Source organism: Amblyomma mixtum, chromosome 3, assembly GCF_055824585.1.
Source record: "Amblyomma mixtum isolate Tamu chromosome 3, ASM5582458v1, whole genome shotgun sequence".
In the NCBI taxonomy this organism is placed as follows: Eukaryota; Metazoa; Arthropoda; class Arachnida; order Ixodida; family Ixodidae; genus Amblyomma; species Amblyomma mixtum.
This window is the reverse complement of record NC_143014.1, coordinates 97,202,405-97,225,094: the sequence shown is the minus strand read 5'-3', so window position 1 is coordinate 97,225,094 and position 22,690 is coordinate 97,202,405. Positions and strand designations below refer to the sequence as shown.

General features: G+C 45.5%; 1 protein-coding gene across 5 annotated transcripts in view; it reads right to left on the bottom strand.

Annotated features, from left to right (window-relative positions):
• Positions 1 to 1,872: 1,872 nt before the first annotated feature.
• mus101 (mutagen-sensitive 101) overlaps positions 1,873 to 22,690 on the bottom strand; it is a 29,844-nt gene continuing 9,026 nt past the window's right edge. For all 5 annotated transcript variants that reach the window (XM_089580282.1, XM_089580281.1, XM_089580284.1 and 2 more), the window contains exons 3-5: positions 21,873 to 22,051; positions 7,901 to 11,518; positions 1,873 to 2,742 (exon numbers count right to left, since the gene is read on the bottom strand). In XM_089580282.1, the coding sequence (XP_089436408.1) occupies positions 2,260 to 2,742; positions 7,901 to 11,518; positions 21,873 to 22,051 (4,280 nt within the window). In that variant the 3' untranslated portion in view covers positions 1,873 to 2,259. The remainder of the gene's footprint in view (positions 2,743 to 7,900; positions 11,519 to 21,872; positions 22,052 to 22,690) is intronic.

Genomic DNA, 22,690 nt, shown 5'->3' with positions numbered 1-22,690 from the left:
TGCTCTGAACGTTCTGTTGAGTGAAGGGAAAAACCATGTAGAATTTTAACATTGCATTGGTTCTGTGTCTACTCTCATGGTTTTCGGGTTGCCATCAGGATATTTTCGAAGAACCCTCACGTGGACTACTGTTTTGCAACGGATTTTTTCTTTTTGCATGTTGTGACAGTGTGCTGCACGTCTAGAGTGCCACTATCTCTGGCAACATCTTCCCTTTTGGGACCCTGGAGACTGTATGGTGCCAGGAATTGTCTAGTGTCAGGCGCCAAGGGTCATTAGGGATCTGAAGGCTGGCAGCCTGGCCATCAGCTTTATTCGCACGCCGAAAAGCATTAAACCAGTCAAGCACACCCTGCAAGAGTGAGAGAGGCACCCGCTGGAGGAGAAAAGGCCCAAGCCGGTGGGAAATTGTAGGGGATGACTGGGAATGCCGCAGGCACTGAGAGGAGGGAGAGGGAGACGTTCCAGCCTGGAAAGAAGGATAGCCCGAACGGATGGGAAAAAGCGAGGAAAGCTGGTCAGTGGGGTGACAAGCAAGGCCAGAGACGACACCGGTGGTGGTTGGCACTCCAGGGCCCCCAAGCAGCCAAGCGTTTGGGGAGAAGGCTCCGGTGCCAGTGCGGACCCACGCAGCATGTGGGGTTCTCACAATGTGGTAGCTGTATATGTTTCATATATGCGCATTTTCTTTTGTTGTTTCCTCAGTGCTTTGTGTAGTATTGCATACGGACTTTAGGGATGCACTAACTCTTCTTCTTTGGTGTGCATGTTTTCCAGTTTTTTATTATGGGGCCATAGATTGTGCACACTTTGTTCTCTTGTCCTATCCCTTGCTGCTGTCTGCAAAAAAGGTCTGCAGATGACTGTTTCTTGTGCAAGCAGCTCCATGTAAATAATGCAAGTATGTTAAAATGCAAATACATATTTTCACATTGATGATTTTGCTTATACTAACATGTAAATCTGCTAATGTGTAAACCAAGTGCTTAATGTCGGTAATTATATATATTCTTTTCAACAACCTATGGAGTGGGATACTATGGGGCGCTATGAGTTTTGGTCCTCCCCAAGAGAAAGGTCTATGCACGCCTATGCTGACATCCGACTGTTTGGAAAAAGTGCGAGGTCATCCTGTGTACTCTACCAGCAACCAGAGAGGCTTCAGACTACTTTTCTCAGTTTTGTCTTTCTTTTTTGTGCCCGCCGTGGTGGTTTAGTGGTTATGGCATTCGGCTGCTGACCCAAAAGATTCGGGTTCGATCCCAGCTGCGGCGGTCGAATTTCGAAGGAGGCGAAATTCTAGAGGCCCATGGTAAAGAACCCCAAGTGGTCGAAATTTCCAGAGCCCTTCACTATGGCGTCCCTCATAGCCTGAGTCGCTTTGGGACGTTAAACCCACCTAAACCTAAACCTTTCTTTTCATGTAGTAGTCACCCCCCTCTCATCATTTTCCAAGCCTTCCCCCCCCCCTCCCCCCCCCCCCAAAAAAAAAAAAACCTTTTCTGGCAACGCCACTGATGGTATGGTACGGCTTAACGTCCCCAAGCTGCATATGGGCTATGAGGAATGAATTAGAAGTGAGTTCCGAATAAATTTCAACCAGCTGAAGTACTTGAACTTACACACACAGCAGGTAACAGTTTAAGCATTTCACCTCCATCGAAATGTGGCTGCTTCGGCAGAGGTTCAATCCTGCATTCTTGGCATCAGCAGCCGAAAGCCAAAGCAATGGGCTTTTCCAATAAAAAGAAAGCTCATTTAATTCAATGCTCAAAAGTGTTTTTGATATTTGCTGTCGAGGTTAGTTTCACTAGTCGTAAACTCCTAACCTCTACACTTCTGCCATGACTGAGTAAAACACAAGAAGTGCACTCACTCTGAAATGATGATGAACGTTTATTTTAAAAAATATAAAAACCATGCTAAACATCTGGCATGGCAATAAAAACAATAAATACAATTTTCATGGAACTGTGCCTGGATGTGGCATTATCTTTTCAAGTTAAGAAAAAATCTTCAGCTAATAGCCTGAGTGTTTCCAGCGGCTTAGACAAGTTTCTTTTTCTCAAAGACCCAAAAACATCTTGCAACATCCAAAACAGGAGGTAAGAAAGTTGCACGCAAAATTTGTGCAATAGAAGGTTTATGCTGACAGCCCTAGCCAGTGCAAATACTGGCCTGACCAGTTCCGCATGCTAAACGACCAGTACAGTTACTATAGAATAATACACATAGCAAGGGTCACAACTTGTGGCCCGTTCACTGCTTCCTCCGTTTCGCTCCAAGGGCAAGACTGCCACGGCTTGAGGTGCTGGCCATTGACCTCTTGCTCGCAGATGATGTGTCCGCATTCGCCTCGCTTCTAACGGAGCAGTCCAGAAGCTTGATCACTTCGGGTATGTAGAACTTCTCTGGTGGCGGAACAGGATCGTCAACCAGGAAGGCAGCCATGTACTCAGCCTTGAGGCACAGTGCCCCTGCACTGACTAGCAGATCCAGCTGCACTCCCTTGACCATTCCAGCATCAAATAGTGCGTGGGTTACTTCACCATGGCTGAGACCAGGGCGCACTGTCGTTGGAGGAACAATAGCAGCCCCACCAGCAGTGAGAACATTTACATAGGCTGCTTCCTTGGATGCACTTGCGTAGATGACCACGCGCCACTCCGAGAAGGCACCCTTGCAGCCGGCACTTTGGGCAATACGCTGCCGCCATCGACGTGGAGCAAAAGCCGGCTGTCCCTGCATAGCACGCATACATACATGGTGCTTCACGGGTGCAATCAAAATACTTCTTAGCCCCCTCACAGCAATGAGAGCCCATGGCAATGTGGGTCACCACACAGAATAGCGGCACCCTACATCCAGAGCACGGTTTATTCAGTTTATTTGCAGACCGACTTGCTGACAACTAGTAACCTCAGCTGATGAAGTCAGAGTGTCCTTGTCACAACAAGTGCGACAACAGAGGTGCAACATACACGTTGAATGTTCACACACAACAGCGTGGAATGGCTCTCAGGACACAATCCAAACAAGGCACGTATGATACACATATATTTCCTAGCAAGTGATCCTAGTAGTGCAGTATAAATCTTACGTGAGGGTTATTTCCTTTATTTCACTGTCCTGTTTAATCCTAAGACCTCAAGCAACAGTGACTCTAACCCCTTTATCCTACTTTTATTTTTTCTCTTTTCAATGACACTTCAATATCTGCGAGCCTCCAGGCATGCTTACCTAGCACCATACAAGTGGCTCATACTTGCTGCTTCTTCCTACTGAGTTCGAAAGTAGTGTTGTCGATGCATACTTTTTAAGGATTTTTACCGGATGAAGATGAGTAAAAGGCTGCCAACTGCCTCTCATTCCTCCTCCTCCTCCCTCCCCCTCCCTCCCTTCCTCCCCCCCCCCCCCCCCCCCACACACACACTTTCTTTCTACTCTCACTTGGGCCATAAGCAGATTTCCCTTCCTGGGGGGGGGGGGGGCCTTTCTATCTGCTAATCGTACTCAGTGCACCTCCTATCTACTTCTCCTACTAATGTAAGCTTAAATCTGGCGCTCACAAAAACTCATCACTGCCTTTATTCTGTTTGCTCCATCTTTCCATTTCCTCTGAGAAAAATTTCTTCCTCCTCTATAAAAAAATGTGTAATTTATTGTTTGATTTCCTTTCCTTTTCTTTCCCTCTTCCCTCCTATATATTCTTCCTTTTCGGATTATGCATTTACTTCAACAAATGCACATGCTTGTGTTACACCCTCCTCTCTGTCCATAGCTGTAAAAGGATTGGACTGGATTGTTGGGTTTTGTGGCACCCAAATCGATAAGGCTATCATGCACCAAACACACGGTAAAAAACGTCTGTCGTGATAAAGGGCCAAAAGTTTTTAAAAAGTTACAATTTATCTAGGAACTCAAGACACACAAAAGGTCTACAACTGCATTTTCTCATAAAAGTATAAGCTAGGGCAAAAGGAAACGTGTTCGACGTAAAACAGTGCAAATGCTCTTTTCTTAGTTTCTCACGTTTTATGCTTGGAAAAAGAACATGGTTTACTGTAAGCTCCTATTCGCATTCTTTGCATATGAATTTGTCCTGTTTCATGAGTTTGAAGCTTTTGAGTATATGTTGAAAAGGGGATGCGAGGCAAAAATCACAAGTTTCACCAAAAAAGTTTTAGAATTGTGTTGTTTTGAATTTCTGATTTTATAAAGAAACTTCTACAAAGTTTGGTTGTTATCTATGGTGTAGAAATGGAAAAAAAAATTAATTCTTTTCATGAGAGAGTGGTGAGTATTAGCAGTTGGAAGCGCCTATGAACACTTTTTTCAAGACAAAGCAGCAGAGCGGGGCAAGAAACCGAATACCGAGTGAATGTCCACACTTTCTAGTCATAAGAGACCTTCTAAAGCGAGTGAAAGAAAAACTAAAAAAGGGATTCATTTTGGCCATGGCAATTGCGGATTGGCTGGCAAACCGAAAGAGAAGCTTGGATTGGTGGAAACACCGCACAATACCATGTAATGATTTTTTTTTTGCGCCACTCGGGGCCTCGCTAAGAAAGATCTCATTTTGGTTGCATTCGATGCTGGTTATTTGTTTACCTTTCCAACCAACTAAGCAACCATGGAAAGCAATTCACAAGTGCAGACAAGGCAATTGGACAGCTCTAAAGATTAAAAAAAAAAAAAACTTGAAGCAATTGCCACAGAGCATTGTCGTGTTGGAAGAGCAGGACCCAACCAATGTAGCAGGGCACTGATTATTCTTGGCTGTAAAATTAAGTAGCGTGTTCTGAAATTTTTAACTAATTTTCGACACTTTTTGGGAAAACAAAACTTCAGAAAACTAATTTCGAAACTGCTCTGCCAAAAGCTGCTTTCAAGGTGGTTTCTAGACTGAAATTTTGTCAGGAACAAGATGAGGCACTTTTTAGATCCCTAAATTTTTTATAACACAAAAAATTATCAGCTGTCTGACGTACAATGATAATAAAAAAAAATGAACTCCACTTTCAAAGTGACAAGATTTTAACAGAAATGACATAAAAAGCACACGACTGGCCTTATCCTGCACTAAAACAACCTAGAAGGTATCTAATCATAAGCAATTACTATATCTTCTTTATTTTTGAAATGATAGTTTTCCTAAGCTGACACACCTAATTGCTCGATATGAGAGCTATAAGTTTATTTCTGCTTCAGCTATTGCAATAAAATTTAGAATATAGTCTGCTGACAAGAATCTAAAACATCCCTGAAAATTTTATGAAAATTGGTACAGCAGTTCAAAACTTCACACTTCAGCCTAGCATCCCCCCAAATGCTAAGACGACAGAAAATCACTTCTTTAAAACACTCTTGGTGTTGGCATGACTTCCATAGCCTTTTATTTGCATTCCAATTTACTATGTACTAACTTCATTAGTTCTCCTCGTGGCACGTTTACTTGACTGTGCCGTTGTGGGATTTTCCAGCACATACGTCATCTCTCTCATTGCCCCTTATTCCAATGTGACTCGAGACCCAGCCAAGCCTAATGAGTCCTTGTTATAATCCGCATATCTCCTATTCAGGGTTTTACAGCCTTTCTGGCATGTAGTGCTATGCGCAACCTTGGAAAATGGATGTAACTAATGCTGTTTTCAATGTTCCAGTAATGTGATTGGCTAAAGTCACTTTGGAGCAGCTTTTGGCACAGATAAAGTGAGCGTTTGGCGGTAATATATACCGTATTATCCAGTGTATAAGTTGCGTTTTTTTTAAAGATTTTTTGTCGGTGTGACTTATATATGACGAAAAATCACTCGCAATCACGCGCCATCTTTTGCCGTTCCTAGTTGCTGTTCCATGTTTGAAAAGAAAATCAATGAGTAAAAAAGAATTTAGTTATTACAGTTTTACCGCAGCGCGATCCGCTACCGTGACCTGCTTCCGCGGGGATCCAACTACGCCTGCACAGTGGCAGGTGTGCGCTCATCAGGGCCATCTATGTAGTGTGCAAATAGCTCACCGTGGATGCGGTTCACGGTAATGGAACACAGATTACTATGCTAAAACTGCATTTTTAACATTTTATCCTACGACTAGAGACTCACAATCTCGCAACAACTGGAATTAATGCGACGGTGGCACCAAGTCCTACCGACGCACCCTGTCCCGTCATATTCTCAAAAGTTTAAATTTTAGTGTCTCATCCGCATGGCTTCGCACATGCCGTGAATTTTTCATACTCAACATGACGCTACCTGCAAGGCGAAGAAGCTACAGTAAAAAACAAGTTGCATGACGTTGAATATGCGCAAGAGAACGGGAACCGCGCAGCGGGGAGTCAGTTCAATGTGAGTGAAAAAAATTATCCCGAACTACCCACCTCTTTTGATAGGACAACGAAGCACACCCCAAAATCAATGGCCACTCAAAACAGCTGTTTCCACATTTCGGCCAAGCAAGGACATGGAAGTCAACACCGGCGCTGCTCATGAATGCTTGTGCCATGCACATTTCCAGCGTGCACTCCACACCATGCGGTGACCAAAGTAAATCCCTGCATGCTGCAGCCCTATTTCACTTCTCTGTTTTCATTATGCAGGGTGACAACGTGCCCGGCCAGCATAATGTGCCAGCTCGCATATACTACCAGGTGTCCCAGCTAAATGTAGCCATGCTTCTTAAGAGCACTAAGTGTACTAGCCCAGTGAAATCAACTACGGGTTGCTTAGAGTCGCATAGCCTAGTATGCAGTATTTTTTTCATTATTCAGCGTTAAAAATTAGTTGAGCCTAATTAGATAACTTTTTAATTACTGACTTGAGGAATACAGTGTCAACAGCACTAGCATCGCCATTTCCATCAAGGTACGATTTATGCAGCCTTATTTATTGGCCTTAAAAGAAAGCTATCACGTGACCAGCCGCTGGCTTACATCCCTGCCCCAGTGTGCACACAAAGGCTCATCAGGGAGAGCACTACAGACAAAAATGGGTTGTGTTCTCGGAGACAGGTCTCACATGAAAGCTTTATTTTTTTTATTGTGAGAGGTATGGTTTAAAGCCAGTAAAACAACTACTTTGCATAGACAATACCTTGGCGCAAACGTCGTTTCGATCAGCTGTTTTTCAAAGCCAACAATTAAAAACTTTGAAGAACGACAAAAATACTTCAGACCAGGTAAAGCGACTCTAAACAACCCTCAGTTGATGGTTTGGTTTGGTTGGTTTATTGGGGTTTAACGTCCCGAAGCAACTCAGGCTATGAGGGACGCTGTAGTGAAGGGCTCCAGAAATTTCGACCACCTGGGGTTCTTTAACGTGCACTGACATCGTACAGTACACGGGCCTCTAGAATTTCGCCTTCATCGAAATTCAGCCGCCGCGACCGGGATCGAACCCGCGTCTTTCGGGTCAGCAGCCGAGCGCCGTAACCACTGAGCCACAATCCTCAGTTGATTTTATGCAGTTAGGATATTCTGTGTTTTTTAAAAGCTTGGTTACATTTAGCTGGGACGCCTGTTATGTACTCTAAGGACCGACTGAAGGATTCTTGAAGAAACTGAGTTTTCCGCTAGTGCTGCCTAACTCAGAGGTAGGATAACACGCAACGCTCGTGAATTTTGTTCGTAAGGAAATATAGTTTTGGCGAAAGCTTGACATAGGTTACTCTTAATTTGTCGAAATGTAGCAGCACATAGCAGGCTTTGCCGCATGGTGCAGTTTGATGTGAATGGCACAGCAATCACATCACTGATGTTCTCACTTATTTTTTTTTCTTTCATGCTGTTTCAAACTCTTCTGTTTAATGACTTTGCCTCACAAAAAGTGAGGTATCTAATAGTACCCCAAGCCAACCTTGCAAAATAAAACGAAAAAAAGAACAGCATTCTCTTCAAGCTCACCTTGCTCTTGTGACTTTTGGCTGATGCTGTTGACAGGTTCATGAGGCAGCTCTCAGTCATGGGACCACCCCACTCAAATTCCTCTTCATCCAAAAATTTTCCTGCTTTGGCACTCTCATCCAAATAAGCTGCATGCAAAATAAACTTCCCAGCAGCAAGAGCACCAAGATAGCGCTCACTTTTCAGGGCTTGTACCAGTACCAAGTGAGTCATTTCTGGATTGTAGGCCTTAGATGTGAGCAACACTCCTTTCAGTTTTGATATAATTGATGCATAGCGAATTTTCTGCTCATCGGAAAAGCCAGACAACACAAACACCTTCACAGGAGGGTCCATCACTGGCTCAGCTTCCTCAAAGCTGTCGTGTTCCCCCTCTGGAGACTGTTCTGTAGCTGGCTGTGAAGGAGGCTCCATTTCAGCCAGTTTTCCAGCCAGCCTAGCCATTTCCAGTCTTCGCGTGGGGTCATCCCAGGTGACACCAACAAACTGAGACTCTGAATCAGGCAAAGGAAGGCTTGTAATCACTGATGGCTTCGTGGAGTCAGTTGCGGTGAGCACTGGATGAATTGGTGATGCAATTACTGGCGCAGGAGGTGGGCGCAAACTCTGTCGTCGTCCAGCTGCTTTGGCAGCATTCATAAGTTCGTCTAGCTGGTCATTGATCATCTGCTGGCTTTCAGTGAGCCTTCGCGGTTGCACCACGGTACTTGGTGGTTTTTTTGGTGAGCCATTTTCTTCATGAGGAGAAGGCCTGATGTGCTTGGGTGAGCCAAGCTGTGAAAGGGCACTCTGTTGAGACCGCTGCTTGGGAACACGCACAGTTGAGACGTGGCCCACAAGTGACAGCCGTTCATCATGTGCACTAGGGAAGTCCGCTTCATCAAGCCAGGAACCAGAGCCCTTGCAAGCGTACACCCAGCCCGAACTCACTAGCTTTTTGCCTTGTTCCCTTGCTCGCAGCACATCACGTGGCAACGGCTCTCCAGGCTTGCCTTGGTGCACCAAGTGTGTGCAATGCTCCGCGTATGCAGGTATAAATTCACCACCAAGTTCACAGACTATGTCTCCCAGCTCCTTCTGGACATGCGAAAGCCGCTTGGATACACAGACTACAGCTCCTGCAAGTGGGCGTGACCCTGAACGAGCATCGTCTAATGGAGCTGTCTGCAGGCCAGGGCTTGGACTGTCTAGCAGTCCAGCGATGTCCTCATTGGCACAAAACCGCTCCACATTCAGTTCAAGGTTTCGAGCAACTTGTTTTCCAAGTGAGACAGGCCGCGATTTCCTTGATGCATTTCGGTTTTCTTCGACAGCAAAGTTCTCTTCAAGCCCTGTGATGTTGAGCTTTGGCCTGTAGGACCCACCAATGGTTTGCTGGAAGCTTTCATCGTCACTGCTAGCACCAGGGCTTGTCACACTACTATTTATGCTGTTGTGGCTTTCAGAGAGAAGCTCTCGAATGCGCTGACTTTTGAGGAAGCTTCCTGGTGTTGATGCGCCACCAGTAGAGATTTTCCGCCTCTCACCAGGCGTGCAAAATGCCTTTGCTGGTTCAGCTGCTGCAATTTTACTCCTTTCATACACAGCGTTGTCTGTGCGTTCATCGGCAAAACCTGGTTCATGAAGTGTGAAGCTTTCAGGTTTCTTGCAAACAGAAGGAGTTCTACTGATTGAGCTTCGAGCACCATGGGCTTCCCAGGTTTGTTCAGTGCTGTCCCTATGTGGTAGTACCTCACAGCAATTTTCCACTTGCTCATAGTGTGTCTTGTGTGATTCCTTATCAGGCTGGAGAGGTACAATGTCCTGATCAATAAATGACACTTCAGACTTGTCTGTACAAGGTTCATTTTGATTCGGAGCATTCACATACTGTGCCTGCTTTTGGCAACTGGTCATTTCAGATGTCTGCTTTCCAGTGAGTGGTTGCCGAGCAGCATCATTCAGTAAGAACCTGTCTTCGTCCATTTTTTTGCCTTGCCGTGCGCTGGCCACAAGCCATTCTTTGGTGACCACAGGTAAGCCCCATTTCACAGCAGCTTCATATTTGCTACCTTCAGGCTGTCGCGCTATCAGATGAGTATTTGGCAGAATCTTCGACTGCTGCTTACGACTAACTGAACGCACAAGGGAATCCTGGCAAATAGCCCCCATTGACTCGGCCAAGTGAACCAGACACTCGCGTTCTGGTGTGCTGTACTGGCTGAAGCAAATCACACAGCCTATCAAAGGGTCCTCATTAAGAGGCTTCAAAAATGGCTGGAACAGGGCATCCTCATCAAAATACAGCAACGACTCTTTATGTAGACAGGCCTCCAACCAATAGTAGGTAATCATCAATCCTTCATAGGAGCTGTAGTCCTTTGTAGAATCTATGACAAGACGAACAATTTCTATCAACTTCTGTTCATCCTTGCAGACATAACCATCTTCCCAAATTTTCCCTCCATTTCGTGTAATGGCATCTTTCAAGATTAACTCATCATCCTCACTGAAATCATGTATTCTGAAAGTCATGCCTGTGAAGAGTGCATCAGCAGGTGCACACTGTTCCAGTGGTTGCTCATTCAGTGGCCCATTTTTCGCGCTAGCTTCGAAAGAATACAATGTTGCATTCATCTTCTCTATATTGTCACCAGTGACAGGGCCCATGCTCTTTTCACTGAGCGAAGTGGATCTATTATCCCTAGTGTTCACGCTAACATTATTGGAGGCTCTGTATTGCTCCATAATATCGGTGAAATCAGATGGGCCTGGATTTCCATGCTCTAGCACTGCAGGTTTCCGATGAGTGTCCATGCTGTTGGGCAGACAATTTGAAGGAAGTTCACCACCATCAACACGAGAATGCAGCTCTACCAACAGGTACTTGTTGATCTTTTGAAGCCTGCCCAAAGCACTACTTTCCACAAACCACTGAGCAGAAACTACATACGGCGCACCACCATGCCTCTTGATTATTTTCATAATCTCTGGAGTGAGGTGAGGACCTTCAGCTACAACCACATGGGTTACTTCTTCTTTATACTCATCAAGCCTCACTCCTCCGCACACATTGACGATCCTCCGCATTTTTTCCAATTTTTCTTGGGCAAAGCCCCACAGCAGGACACAGCACCCATCAAGGAACTGACCACAGCAAGAGGACAGTTTGTCTACGTCAATATCGTCAACTGGGTCTCTTGACTTGGCCTCGCACAGTGTCCCAGCGCTCTCATTAACACCATCAACTGAGTGTTTCAAATTCGCCTCAAATGTCACAGTGCCCTGATTAGAGCGAGTAGTCTCATCCATGTGAGTTGAGTCAGTAGTTGCAATGACACTGCAGTCCCATGGCGGCAAAGGAACATCTTGAGAAGACCGTGGTGTTGACTTCTTGCATACACTAGGTGGTTCCAGTGCATAAAGTGACTCATCAAGGGCATAACCCGCATGGGCACTTTCATATAGCCAGCGGATATGGACGATATGCAGCTTCCATAAGCGTGCATGGTAGTACTTTTCCCCAGCAGCTTCCAATAAAGCCACATGAGTTGTTGTTTTACAGTGCAGCTGGCCTGAATAAGAGCCACCATTTGACTCTACAAGAGCTTGCAGTTCTTTGCGCTCGCTGGCTGGCACCTGAAAGTAGCAGCAAGAGACATGATAAAAAAGGGGAGTGTTATTCGCACTAAGTTAGTTTCTGGCACACAGAAAAGAATGAACTCATTAAAAGCATTAATTACTGCCATAGTCACACAAATATAATGCAACCACAAATATAATGCGAGGGAGAAAATGTTATGATTACACGGCAATCTCACAATTTGTTCAGGTTAGCATAGCCGAGGGCTTAAAAAAGGCAAACGAAACACAAAATATGGAAGCAACGAATACATTGGTATCATTTGAGAGGCAACTCTTTAAAAATGCGTGCAACACTATTCAGCACAGCACAGCCTGCAACTCATTGACTTACGCTGCCTCCCACACAGCTGCGGCCGCCATCACTGTGGTGCTACTGCTGCTTCAAGCTTGGTTCTGCCCAGGCCTGCATCCATTCGCCTTCCTTTCCTTTCCCTACTCTAGTCAACTCTTGTGGTGCCTTCTCTTTCTCAACCGCCCGCATCGCCTTCTTTTCACATGCATAGCCACCCTCTCCATGGCACTTGCAAACCACACACTTTACTCCAATGTCATCAAAAGTTGGTTTCTCCTACCATCTCGCGAGAATTGTGGTGAAGGTTGCAGTACCCATCGTAATGAGCAGAAAAACAAAAAAAAAACATGCCCTATACGCTGTTTTTACAGAGAAGAGGAAAACGGCCTTGAACTCTGCGAGTGCAGCGCTGCTCCTCCACTCCAGTATGCGCTAGCGGCAGAGGCACCAAGGCATGCTGCGCAAAATACATATGTGCTACGCAGTCTTTTGCGCAACAAAGTAGTTGCAAAGCATTTTGAATCTACTAAATATCGCCACGAATCGAGACTCAAGGTCATCCGGTTACCAAAGTGTTGTCAGCTGCAGCAACTATCAGAAGCCTAAAAAAAATTATCTTCGAGACTGTGCAAAGTGCATCGTCAGCCGCGGACTATATGTGGGCGCAGGCTGTTTCGGTTGCACCACTTTGCAGACAAGCGGTGTCTTTCCATTATAAGCATCGATCAAAAGGGCTTCATCCTATTGGGCATGCCACAAGCGTACTACGAACACTTTGTTGGTTGTGAACAAATGGTCAAAAATTTAATTGTGCAGAAGGTGATAATGGCAGCAAAAGTTCATAGGATACAGGTGAGAAGAAAAAATTTATTTTGACGTAGTCACGTAGGCCAATTGCCTGAAATTTACGAAGGTATGAGAGGACATGCATGATCCACCGCTTTCAATTATACAAGGCAATTTGGTCGCAAGGCAGTACTACAACAATTCGTTTTTTGTTGCGGAAGTAACACTACGCTAGGTGTGAGCGATTTCGCGGAGCCCCAGAGAGCCCCAACTGCGCATGCGCGAGGAGCGAGTGACGTCAGAGCAGCGCGGAGCAGCCACCGACTCTTCCGCTGCGCAGGTGACTCAGAGATGCCGTTGCCGCTGCGCATTCTCCAGGAGGAGTGACGTCACACGGCGCACAGCTGCGGCGCTGGGGCCACCACAGACTCCTCCGCTACACGGGTGACTCAGAGGTGCCGCCACCGCTGCGATTGCCGCGCTGTTGCTTCCACAATTCTACTCGGGATGGCCATTGGCCAAAGCACAGCCAATTTTTTTCTTTTTTCCGAGAACATGCACATCATTCATTTTTGCTGCCGATAGTATGTGTGCAAGTGGTTATGTGACAAAAAGTCATTCATTCGCACACGAGAATTTATCCACATCAAATGTTCTAGAAAATAACCATGCATGAAGGCAACTTTCATACAGATCTAAATTTGCAGAAGGCGCACAGTGAGAACTAACTACTAGCCAAAAAAAAAAAAGGAACAGTTAAGCTTTATGCAGATACCCTTACCTTATTTTGTTCTTCGCATGCAAAAGCACTGTGTTCTTAATGAAGTTTTGCATGAAAGATTTCGGTGCGCTTCTTCAAAACTCTAAAATTGTGCCACAGTACTCAGTTCACAAAAGCACTGGGGCTAGAGCTCACCGCCCCACACTTTCTGTCCCTAGTACATTTGAAAGAACACATTTGTATCCCTTGCTTGTAGCTAGATATAGATTTTCATTATTCGGCATGACAATTTATTTGTGGCTGCAAGATCTTCCATTTGTAGAGTGATAGCAAGGGCAAAATGCTGCTTGTCACATATCCACACCAGCATTTGTGAAATAAACTGATCGCCATAGCTATTCGAGCAGTAAACTGAGTGCATACGCACTGGGCCTACTCAACAATAAAGTGAAACTACCAACGCACTTAAAACAGCCATCAAGAAGTGACTAACTTCGCTAGCTACCAACAATACTCCTAGCTGGTCACCCTAGACTCTCAAACTCAGTCAGATATCATGGAAAGTTGCATGACAGTTGCCCTGTATCACTCCCTCAGCTGCCATTGTAGCCAATGCTACGTCCATGCCGTTTTTCACCATATGGGTTACACTAAACTTGTCAGATTATTTTTACCTGCGCCAGTCGTCATCATGACAGTGGAAGTACCTGCGGCGCCACAATCTGCTGATGTTCCGGCCGTTTCTTTGCTGAACGGCCTCTCTGCTGCTTGAAAATCCTTTTCAATCAGCGCGCAATTTTTAGAAAAGTAAATGTGGAAACTCCACCAACATCCTGCTTGGTGTATGGATTGCGAATGCGGTCACGGATACCAACATGGCAGTCATTCCCAGCTAAGACACTACAGGGCGTCAACTTTCCAAGATGGCGGCACCCATGATAAAATGGTGTGTATTTGTCCCTTCATTTCGACTATAATGCGAGATGCAGAAAATGACCGAAAGAAAAAAAACTACCCTTACATTCATATAAAATAATCTCTCTCACAATGCACACAGCACTTGTGACTCAAAAAACAAACTGCAAAATGGCACAAAAACAACAGTATGCCTTTCGCCTTTCATAAGAAAAGTGACTAGCCCTTTTACATATTACCGTATAAACGCGTGTAAGGGCCGCACCCGTGTATGGGCCGCACCCCGTTTTCCCGAAGGCAATGTTTAAAAAAAAATAAATCCGTGTAAGGGCCGCACCCCAACTTTCTATGACCCAGGCGGGAATAGACTTCTAAATGCACGCGCCGTGGCCTCCGCCATCGGCTCCGGCTGCGAACAACGGTGCGCTCGATCGCGGAGCGCTTGATCGCGGAGGCCAAGCACGCGCACAAGAGCTTCCAAAAACCGTCCATGGATGGCGCCCGAGGCCGCAGCCATCTAAAGCCCCTGAAAAAACTAAAGTAGCGACAAGTCGCCCTCCCTCTTCGCTCCTCCTCCCCCGCGCGCCGGGCGAACAACTTTTGTTTTCTTTGTGATTTCATGTGACTGCGGTGGCGACCTCTAGCCCGCTCCGAAGGAACTAACGCCCCTTTTGAATTGGTTGCGCTGGATTCCCGTACTTGCCGAGTTCTTCTCTATGCCGCCGCATTAGCCGTGCGTTCCGCTGCATAAATACATCGGTGACTTAGGAGAAAGATTTGCATGCTTCACTGAATCGTCTAAAGGCAAAAATGAGCACGCATAGATGGATTGTTTTGGTAGAGCAGCACGCGCACCGTGTCCGGGTGCGCCGGGCTTTATGCGGCGTGCCAAGTTTGATATCGAGAGTGGGGCGTGCATTGAACGTGACCGTGAATCACGAGTCCGTAGAATGAATTGGCGGTGATCTGTTTTGGTGAAAAGGAGTATGCAAACAGAACGACCGCACCCGCCGAAACGCTGGACGTGCTACAACGGATGCACAGGTTTGACGTTGGAAAAGACACCTGCAAGTGAAGCCATTAAAATGCCTGTAGTTCATCCGCTCTTCTAGTGGCTCTCGGTTTTGGTCTGCTGCAGTGTATCGCGGACCAGGTTAGACGCTTGAGGGAGTGCTCGAAATACGGTATGAAGGCCACGCTACGTCTGTACTTATCTGTGCCTCCCCTAATGTTCTCTCGCGTGCATGAACTGTAACGATATAGACTCCGGCATTAAAATTTTCTTTGGAATAGTTACTTAGTAAGGACAAAACCTACCTCGCAAATATCCTTCGCCTGCCAGCAAAGGGATAATAAAGTTCTACGTAAATGTTTCATCGGCATCACGCATTTAGTGAGAAGCAAAACCTACCTCGATTTTAACACATCTGTCCGATAATCTTTCATATTCGTATAGTCGCTATTAGAGCACTGCACGGGCCTTAATTATTCACGCGTCCCGAGCCCGTCAACCTTTTTCGTTATCCGCCCCAGCCCGGCCCGATTTTTTCGATATAGGCCCGAACCCGGCCCGGCCCGCGAGGTAGACATGCCCGGCTAAGGTTCGGAAACAGCCCGAGTACTAAATGCACATCGGTAAAGCCAAAGCCTTTTGTTATACGGATCTCATTTAAAAAAAAAAAGCGGCTACAAAACGGAGATAATGGAGGCCTCACTGTGGGCAACGTTAACAAAAAAAAAAACGTTTTAGCATTAATAAAAGAGCTTATCACAGATTTGCTCGCATTCGTAGCCTCCTCCTAACTAGTTAGGCGTCAAGGTGAAGCGAGAACGCGGAAGTGATGTTACAAAGTATGTGCCAGGAAACACGCGACCCACTTACGATGGGCACTATCACGCATACCCACAGCTACTGGTCATATTTCGAGAGTAAACGCAAGCCAGCGCGCGCTAGCTGGTGTTTCCACCAGCGGTGACTACGGTGCCTTGGTGCATAACGGCGCGATAATTCTCTTTTTGCCTTTTTCTGTAATATATATATATATATATATATATATATATATATATATATATATATATATATATATAACATACACGCACGCATGCGCGTGACTGCAGAATGTAACGCGTGCGCTTCACCATGTCAGAGCGCAGTTTGATCTGCGCTTATAGTACGCATGTATGTCTAACTGCGGCATGCGCTCAAATTTAAGGAACGTCACTCTACAGTTAGACGTATGCCTCGCATCTTAAGCGCCGCAAATTTGCCCCGTTTCTCCCTGCCGGTTTGGCGGTCTTTGGCGCGGCCCTGCCGCCCCGGTAGACGCGGTCGCTGTTCGGACTTAGCCGATCGGGAGCCTTCGCCCCGGTAGACGCTTACACGGTTGCGTGCGTGCAATCACGATGCGCTCAACGCAAGCGCCCTCATGTCGAGCTTACTGCGGCCATACGCTCGATCGCGAACAAACCACTGCACAGCATAGCTTGAAAAAAAAAAAAAGGAAAACTCAGCAGCTATTGAAAGCACATCACTTACATCGCAATCTCTGGTCGATGGCGTAGCGTTAAAATTCGCCCGGCCAATTTTGTGTAACCGAACCTTCCTCCGGCCCGCGTCGGTTTTCGATGATGGGATCGCGAAGAACCGCTTTCCACCGTCGTGACGGTTCTTGCACTCGAAGGCGCAGCTGCTCGTCATGCCGCACAGATAGACGGCTTGAAGTTAGGTGACTGACACACGTTCCCAGCAAAACAAAAGCCGCTGTTCTTCACAGCAAGCAAAAGCGCAGTGTCGGCAACGACGCCCGCCGAACCTACGGTGCGCGGTTGGAGCGGACAATATGGCGTCCGCGGCGGCGAAAAGCGCAGGTTTAAAGGGCTTTTGCGCGCGAAATCATCGACCAATGGGAAGAGGCGACGGGCGCAGGAGAGGGAGAGGCGGCGCTCTGCAAAGGTTGTCGCTACTTTAAAAATTTCCAGGGGCTTTACAGCCATCATCATCCCCCCCCCCCCCCCCCCCCCCCCCCACGCGACTTCCCGCTATCTAATCAGCATCAGTATCGCCAGCTCCAGCCTTTTACGGCGGATTAGCGCGTTCGCCGTAGTTGTGCTACGGCTTTCGCGTGCTGCCGCCGAGTAAGCACCTTATCAGCTACACAGCTGGGAGTTAGCTCTCGAACGCGGCAAGCGTGCAGGGACGTGGCTGAGAAGTGCGTCCGATGACCGTGCAATCAAAAGGGTGCATTGAAAAACACAAGCTGCAAAAAACGCGCTTTCCAAGGCGAGCCGTGTGAGTTTCCCGAACTGCTCTGCTAGTGATGGAAATGCGGAACAACGGCTACGCGTTGACAGCGGACATGCTGCGCGGCTTCTTTGGCATGAGCGTGCACCAGAAAAAATGCCGTTCATTCCCCGATTGCTGTGTTTTTGCTTAAATTTTTTTTTTTTTTCAAAATCGCGTGTATGGGCCGCACCCCGAAAATTGGCTCCCGAATCTGGAAAATAAAGTGCGGCCCTTACACGCGTTTATACGGTACTTGATCTCTTAGAGAATATCATTTCAGCATTTTCTACGATACTTATAAGTTTTAAAACAAAGCATGCCAGACACTGCATTTCCTGGGCTCTGTAAAAGGCCGTAGCATTCAGCTTCAAAGCTTTAGTCCACATCACATCCAAGCTAAAGCAACCATCTTTTGACACTTCATGAATATGGCAGATGCCATGAGTGCCAAGTAACTAGTTTTATCTTATGAGAATGGTTGGTTTATTGGTTTAACGTCCCAAAGCAACTCAGGCTATGAGGGACGCCGTAGTGGAGGGCTCCGGAAATTTCGACCACCTAGGGTTCTTTAACATTGACTGACATCACACAGTACACGGGCCTCTAGAATTTCACCTCCATCGAAAGTCGGCCGCCGCGGCCAGGATCGAACCCACGTCTTTCGGGTCAGCAGCCAAGCGCCGTAACCACTGAGCCACCGCGGCGGGGTATCTTATGAGAATGTTATTTCCACTAAATTAACTATGATCCTTACCCAAACAAATACTCACAGGGTAGCTCTTCGCTGAACATAACTAAAGCAACAAAATGCCATATTTGAACATTTAATAGATGATTTTTTAAACTACTTCTCTTTGTGTTGCTTACTTTGTCATGCTTGATTGACACGCATCCAGTTCTTTATTTTGGCCTTTGCCATGACTGTATATGTTTTTGCTTTCAGAGTTACACAAATTAATGATATCCTAATAACTTAAAAAACAATTAAATCATAAGCTTTCAACAAGATCTGTTAAATTAATGGATAACAAAACTAACTTAGCAGCAGCATCAATTCACTCAGAACACCTCACGGCTCAATTTAGCACCTTTACTCATTTTTTGTCGTTTATGCACTATTGGGGACATAAGTCTCCAAGTAGTGGAAAAAAGCGATCTAGGTGCATAGGTGTTACGCCTGCCAACGAACATTGCTGTCACTGCACCCCGATAGTAATTAATGACATAACATCTAATACAGTAAAAGCTTGTTAGCTCAACCCCTATTAATTCGGAAATCTGGATAATTGGTTTGATTTGATTTATGGGGGTTTAACGTCCTAAAGCAACTCAGGCTATGAGAAACGCCATAGTGAAGGGCTCTGAAAATTTCAACCGCCTGGGCTTCTTCAACGTGCACTGACATCGCACAGAATTTCGCCTTTAGAATTTCGCCTTTAGAATTTCGCCTCCGTTGAAATTCGACTAGCACTAGCTGTTCGTACGCAACGATGTAAACAACAGTATGAGTGCAGTCGTCCTCATCGGCACACTCCTGGGGAAATGTCATGCTGACGCGGTAAATGTTCATTGGTGTAATATTATCTTCAAGCACTCAGTTAGACTGAACACAAGTTATCTGCTAAACAAACAGCAGAAAAAAGCGAGCAGCAGGTATCGAAATGAGCAGCCACAGAGCCGAAAGCAGTCACGCGATTGTGAGCGGGCGAAGCGACGGTGTTAGTTCGGCAGCAGAGACGAATGACATTCGGTTGGAAGACATTCGAAACGCCCGTGTAACAAGGGCATTAAGCTGGTGAGTCAGACGTCATAGACTCTTTAGCATAGCTCTTCCAAGGAATATCTCTGTCGCTAGCTGGCGTTATTGTTTCAGCAGCAGCAAATGCCACTTGTGTCAACACATTGTCGTATTCGTTTGGTCGTAAGAGAACGGCCCGCCATGGTCGGATTGCCACGGTCAGGTTGCATGTTGCTGCACTCACAATCACGGGTTGGGGTGGCGACTTGACTGACAGCCACAGAAAAAGAATATGTATTCCTCCATCTTTCAAGACCCCAAAATATACCAGTAAATGAATCCGACTTCGAGAATGGGACCATGAAATAGCCAGAAGTGGCAAGCGTTGCAAACATACAATTTCAGCACTTCAACTCCTCCTCTCACAGTATTGAGTTATGCTGTGTTGTGCTTTATGGCACATAAGCAACTACGGCTATCATGCGCCAAATGCAAGTTTTTATGTGTTTACTTTGTGGATAGGAAATAAAAATTTTTAATATATCATAACTTGTTTAGGGGAATTTCTTCTTTTAAGAAAAGAGAAACACAGGAAATTTCAGCAAGTGTACCATCTTCTAGAAGCAGGCTGAGGAGGAACGAGATCTGTTTACTGTGGAACTCATTAAATATTTTTCCATACTTTGCAGAGTTTTGTACGTGGTAGTAAGATGTGGTCTATTGTAAGCTCATCTCCACATCCTTTACTTATAGGTTTATCTTGTTTCATGAGAATGGAGTTGTGTGTTCGATGTGTGTATCCAATATGAAGGCAATATAAAATTGCTTCGATTCTTGACGACTTCATGATTTCTATCCCTTGATGATCGGCTTCATTAGATGTAACTTATTTACTTCCTAATCCCTCGAAGCCTACCATTTCGCTCTTTGCGCGCAATCTTTATTCGCTACATTTACTTGCTGTATTTTAGCATTGCAGGCTGCTGCAGCATATACATCAGCTGTCTCATTGCCGCTGATTCCAACAAGGCTAGATACCAAACACAACTTAACTATATGTCCTTTTGTCTCTGCCATTTATGTATTGTATAATCCTGTTAAGGGTTCTATCGCATTTATGGAATGTAGTGCTGTCATTACGCTGAGGAAGTCTGTGTAGATGCTGCTTATTATTTTTTATACAGCCACAGAAATGACACATTTTACGGTGAAAACTGATGCACACTGTTGCAATCTTACTATTATACTCTCCTATTTGTCTCAATTACAGCACTTACAATGTGAAGTGCTATTTCAGAAACATCTGTACAAAATGCTGTGTAATCTCCAGATTTTTCACTTAGTGCCAGGAACTCTTTTGAAATATGTTTGTGCAGTATTTGCCTTTTGTGAGTGGTAATGTGAAGTCGCGTCGCATAGAGAGAGGCGGCTGTAGCAAGGTGGCAGTGAATCAGGTCTTCAGGTGATATCAGGCAGTGTGTCTAGCATTCCAAATAAATATCTTGGCATTTATGCTCAAAGCAGAGTAGCAAAGGCATAATCGATTGGGGTTTATTGTTGAAAAAGTGTTCTGGAAGTGCAATTTGTAATTAAGCGATAGCAATGATGTTTCAGTAAGAACTCATTTTCTCTATGTATGACAAAGGCTACTTTGTCAAAAAAGCCCCGGGGGTATGCTTCTATGCCGTGTAGTGGGGCTCCTAAAGCAATTGTGGAAGTCCTACTTATTCGAGAAGGCAGGACCTGAGATCTTCTTATCTTCAGGACATTTGAAACGCTGGGATGCATTACAAGCCAGACAATGTGGCTCAGAAGCAAACCCCCTGGGCTCTAAACTTTTGACAAAGGCTGTACATGTGAGCGCTGTTCTCCTGTCTGCTAAGGGCGGCTCTCATAGTACTGAGAGCTGATGTTTAAAGCAAAGAATTTATGGGCAGGAAACAAGCCATAAGGAAGACATCGCAAGGGAAAAGAAACAGGACATGCACATTTTGCAGTTAGTTTTTTTCACTACACAGCAAACAAGCGTAAAAAAAAAAGAAAAGCTGGCTACGAACATGGAAAGAAGGTGACACGGCTAACCGAGAAAGGAAACAAAGTAAAAGTGCAGTGAGGGGTACGGATGGGAAGAGGGAGACGAACGTTCGCTGCTCTGGGCAGTACGAAGCATGAGGCAGCGGCGGCACTGGGTGGGCAGTTTTGCCACGCTCGATTGCGTCGCATGCACGGCTTAACTGTTGCCTCTTAAACGACATCGAGGCTGCGCAAGATGACACTATGTTCACGCAAAGCATTGGTTTTCATATGAAATCAAACTCGCTTTATATTCACAGCCGCATTGTATTCGTGTAAATGCAGTATTTCAACAACACAGACAAAACTGAAAACGTGATAACATAAAATGTGACAATTGAAAACAAATAAACACCACATAAAGGGACGATAAGAGCAGGATGGAAGGTATTTCTGAGTGTTCCTTTTATAAACAAACCTACATGTTTAGTAAATAGCCAATTAATTATCAGACAGCATTCTCAGAGCCATGCCATCACCAACAACTGACAAAGGTTTTTGCTGGTTCAAGTGCCTTTACTATAGAGGAATTCTACTTACCTGTGAAACTGTAATCACAAGGCCCTTGAAGGCTGGCAACCGCAGATGTGAGTATGCTGGACTGGAAGCATGGGCCAGTTTGTGCTGCTCTTGCTCCCAGAAAGTCTGCACCCAGCTTGGTTGCATCACAGGTATCTTTCGATTGGCAGCTACGTGATATTTTTTTGATCCAACGTCCCCTATGTCAATGACAACAAAGACTGGTGATTAGATATGCTCTCAAAATCACCCCTGGAATGCCCTCACCGCCAAATTAAGACAAAAACTAACACTCTGATGCACTCAACACTGGTAGCCCGTCAACTTCAATACGCAGAGATCTGATTGGATAATCTTCCCCACTTTTAGTGGCGCCACAGCTTTAAATGTAATTCACTGCTTTAAACATTCCATCAAAAATGCACTACCATGATGAAATGTTTATGGGACGTGAATATGCGGGGGAAAAATTTATTTCAGCGCACTGACGAAATCAATTCACTTGAAATGTGTCAAGGTACTATAAAGAGACGTGCATGTTCTACCTCAGAACAATACCACACGACCGGGTTGAGAGGCAGAGGTACAATAAACTTTTTTCCAAAGACACACGTCCCACAAAATTTTGACTGCGATAGTATACATGAGCATCAGTATTATTCTGCACACAACGTGAAATAGTTGGCGTTACAAGAATGTGAAAAAAAAGCAGGAAAAAATCCTCCATGCAAGCCCAGCATTGTCCTGTCTTGCAGACACTTCGAGCTCATTGCAAGGCTACCCGAGTTAGGAGTGAATCATGCAGGATGAATGCAAAGTGGAGCAACACGTAAAATACA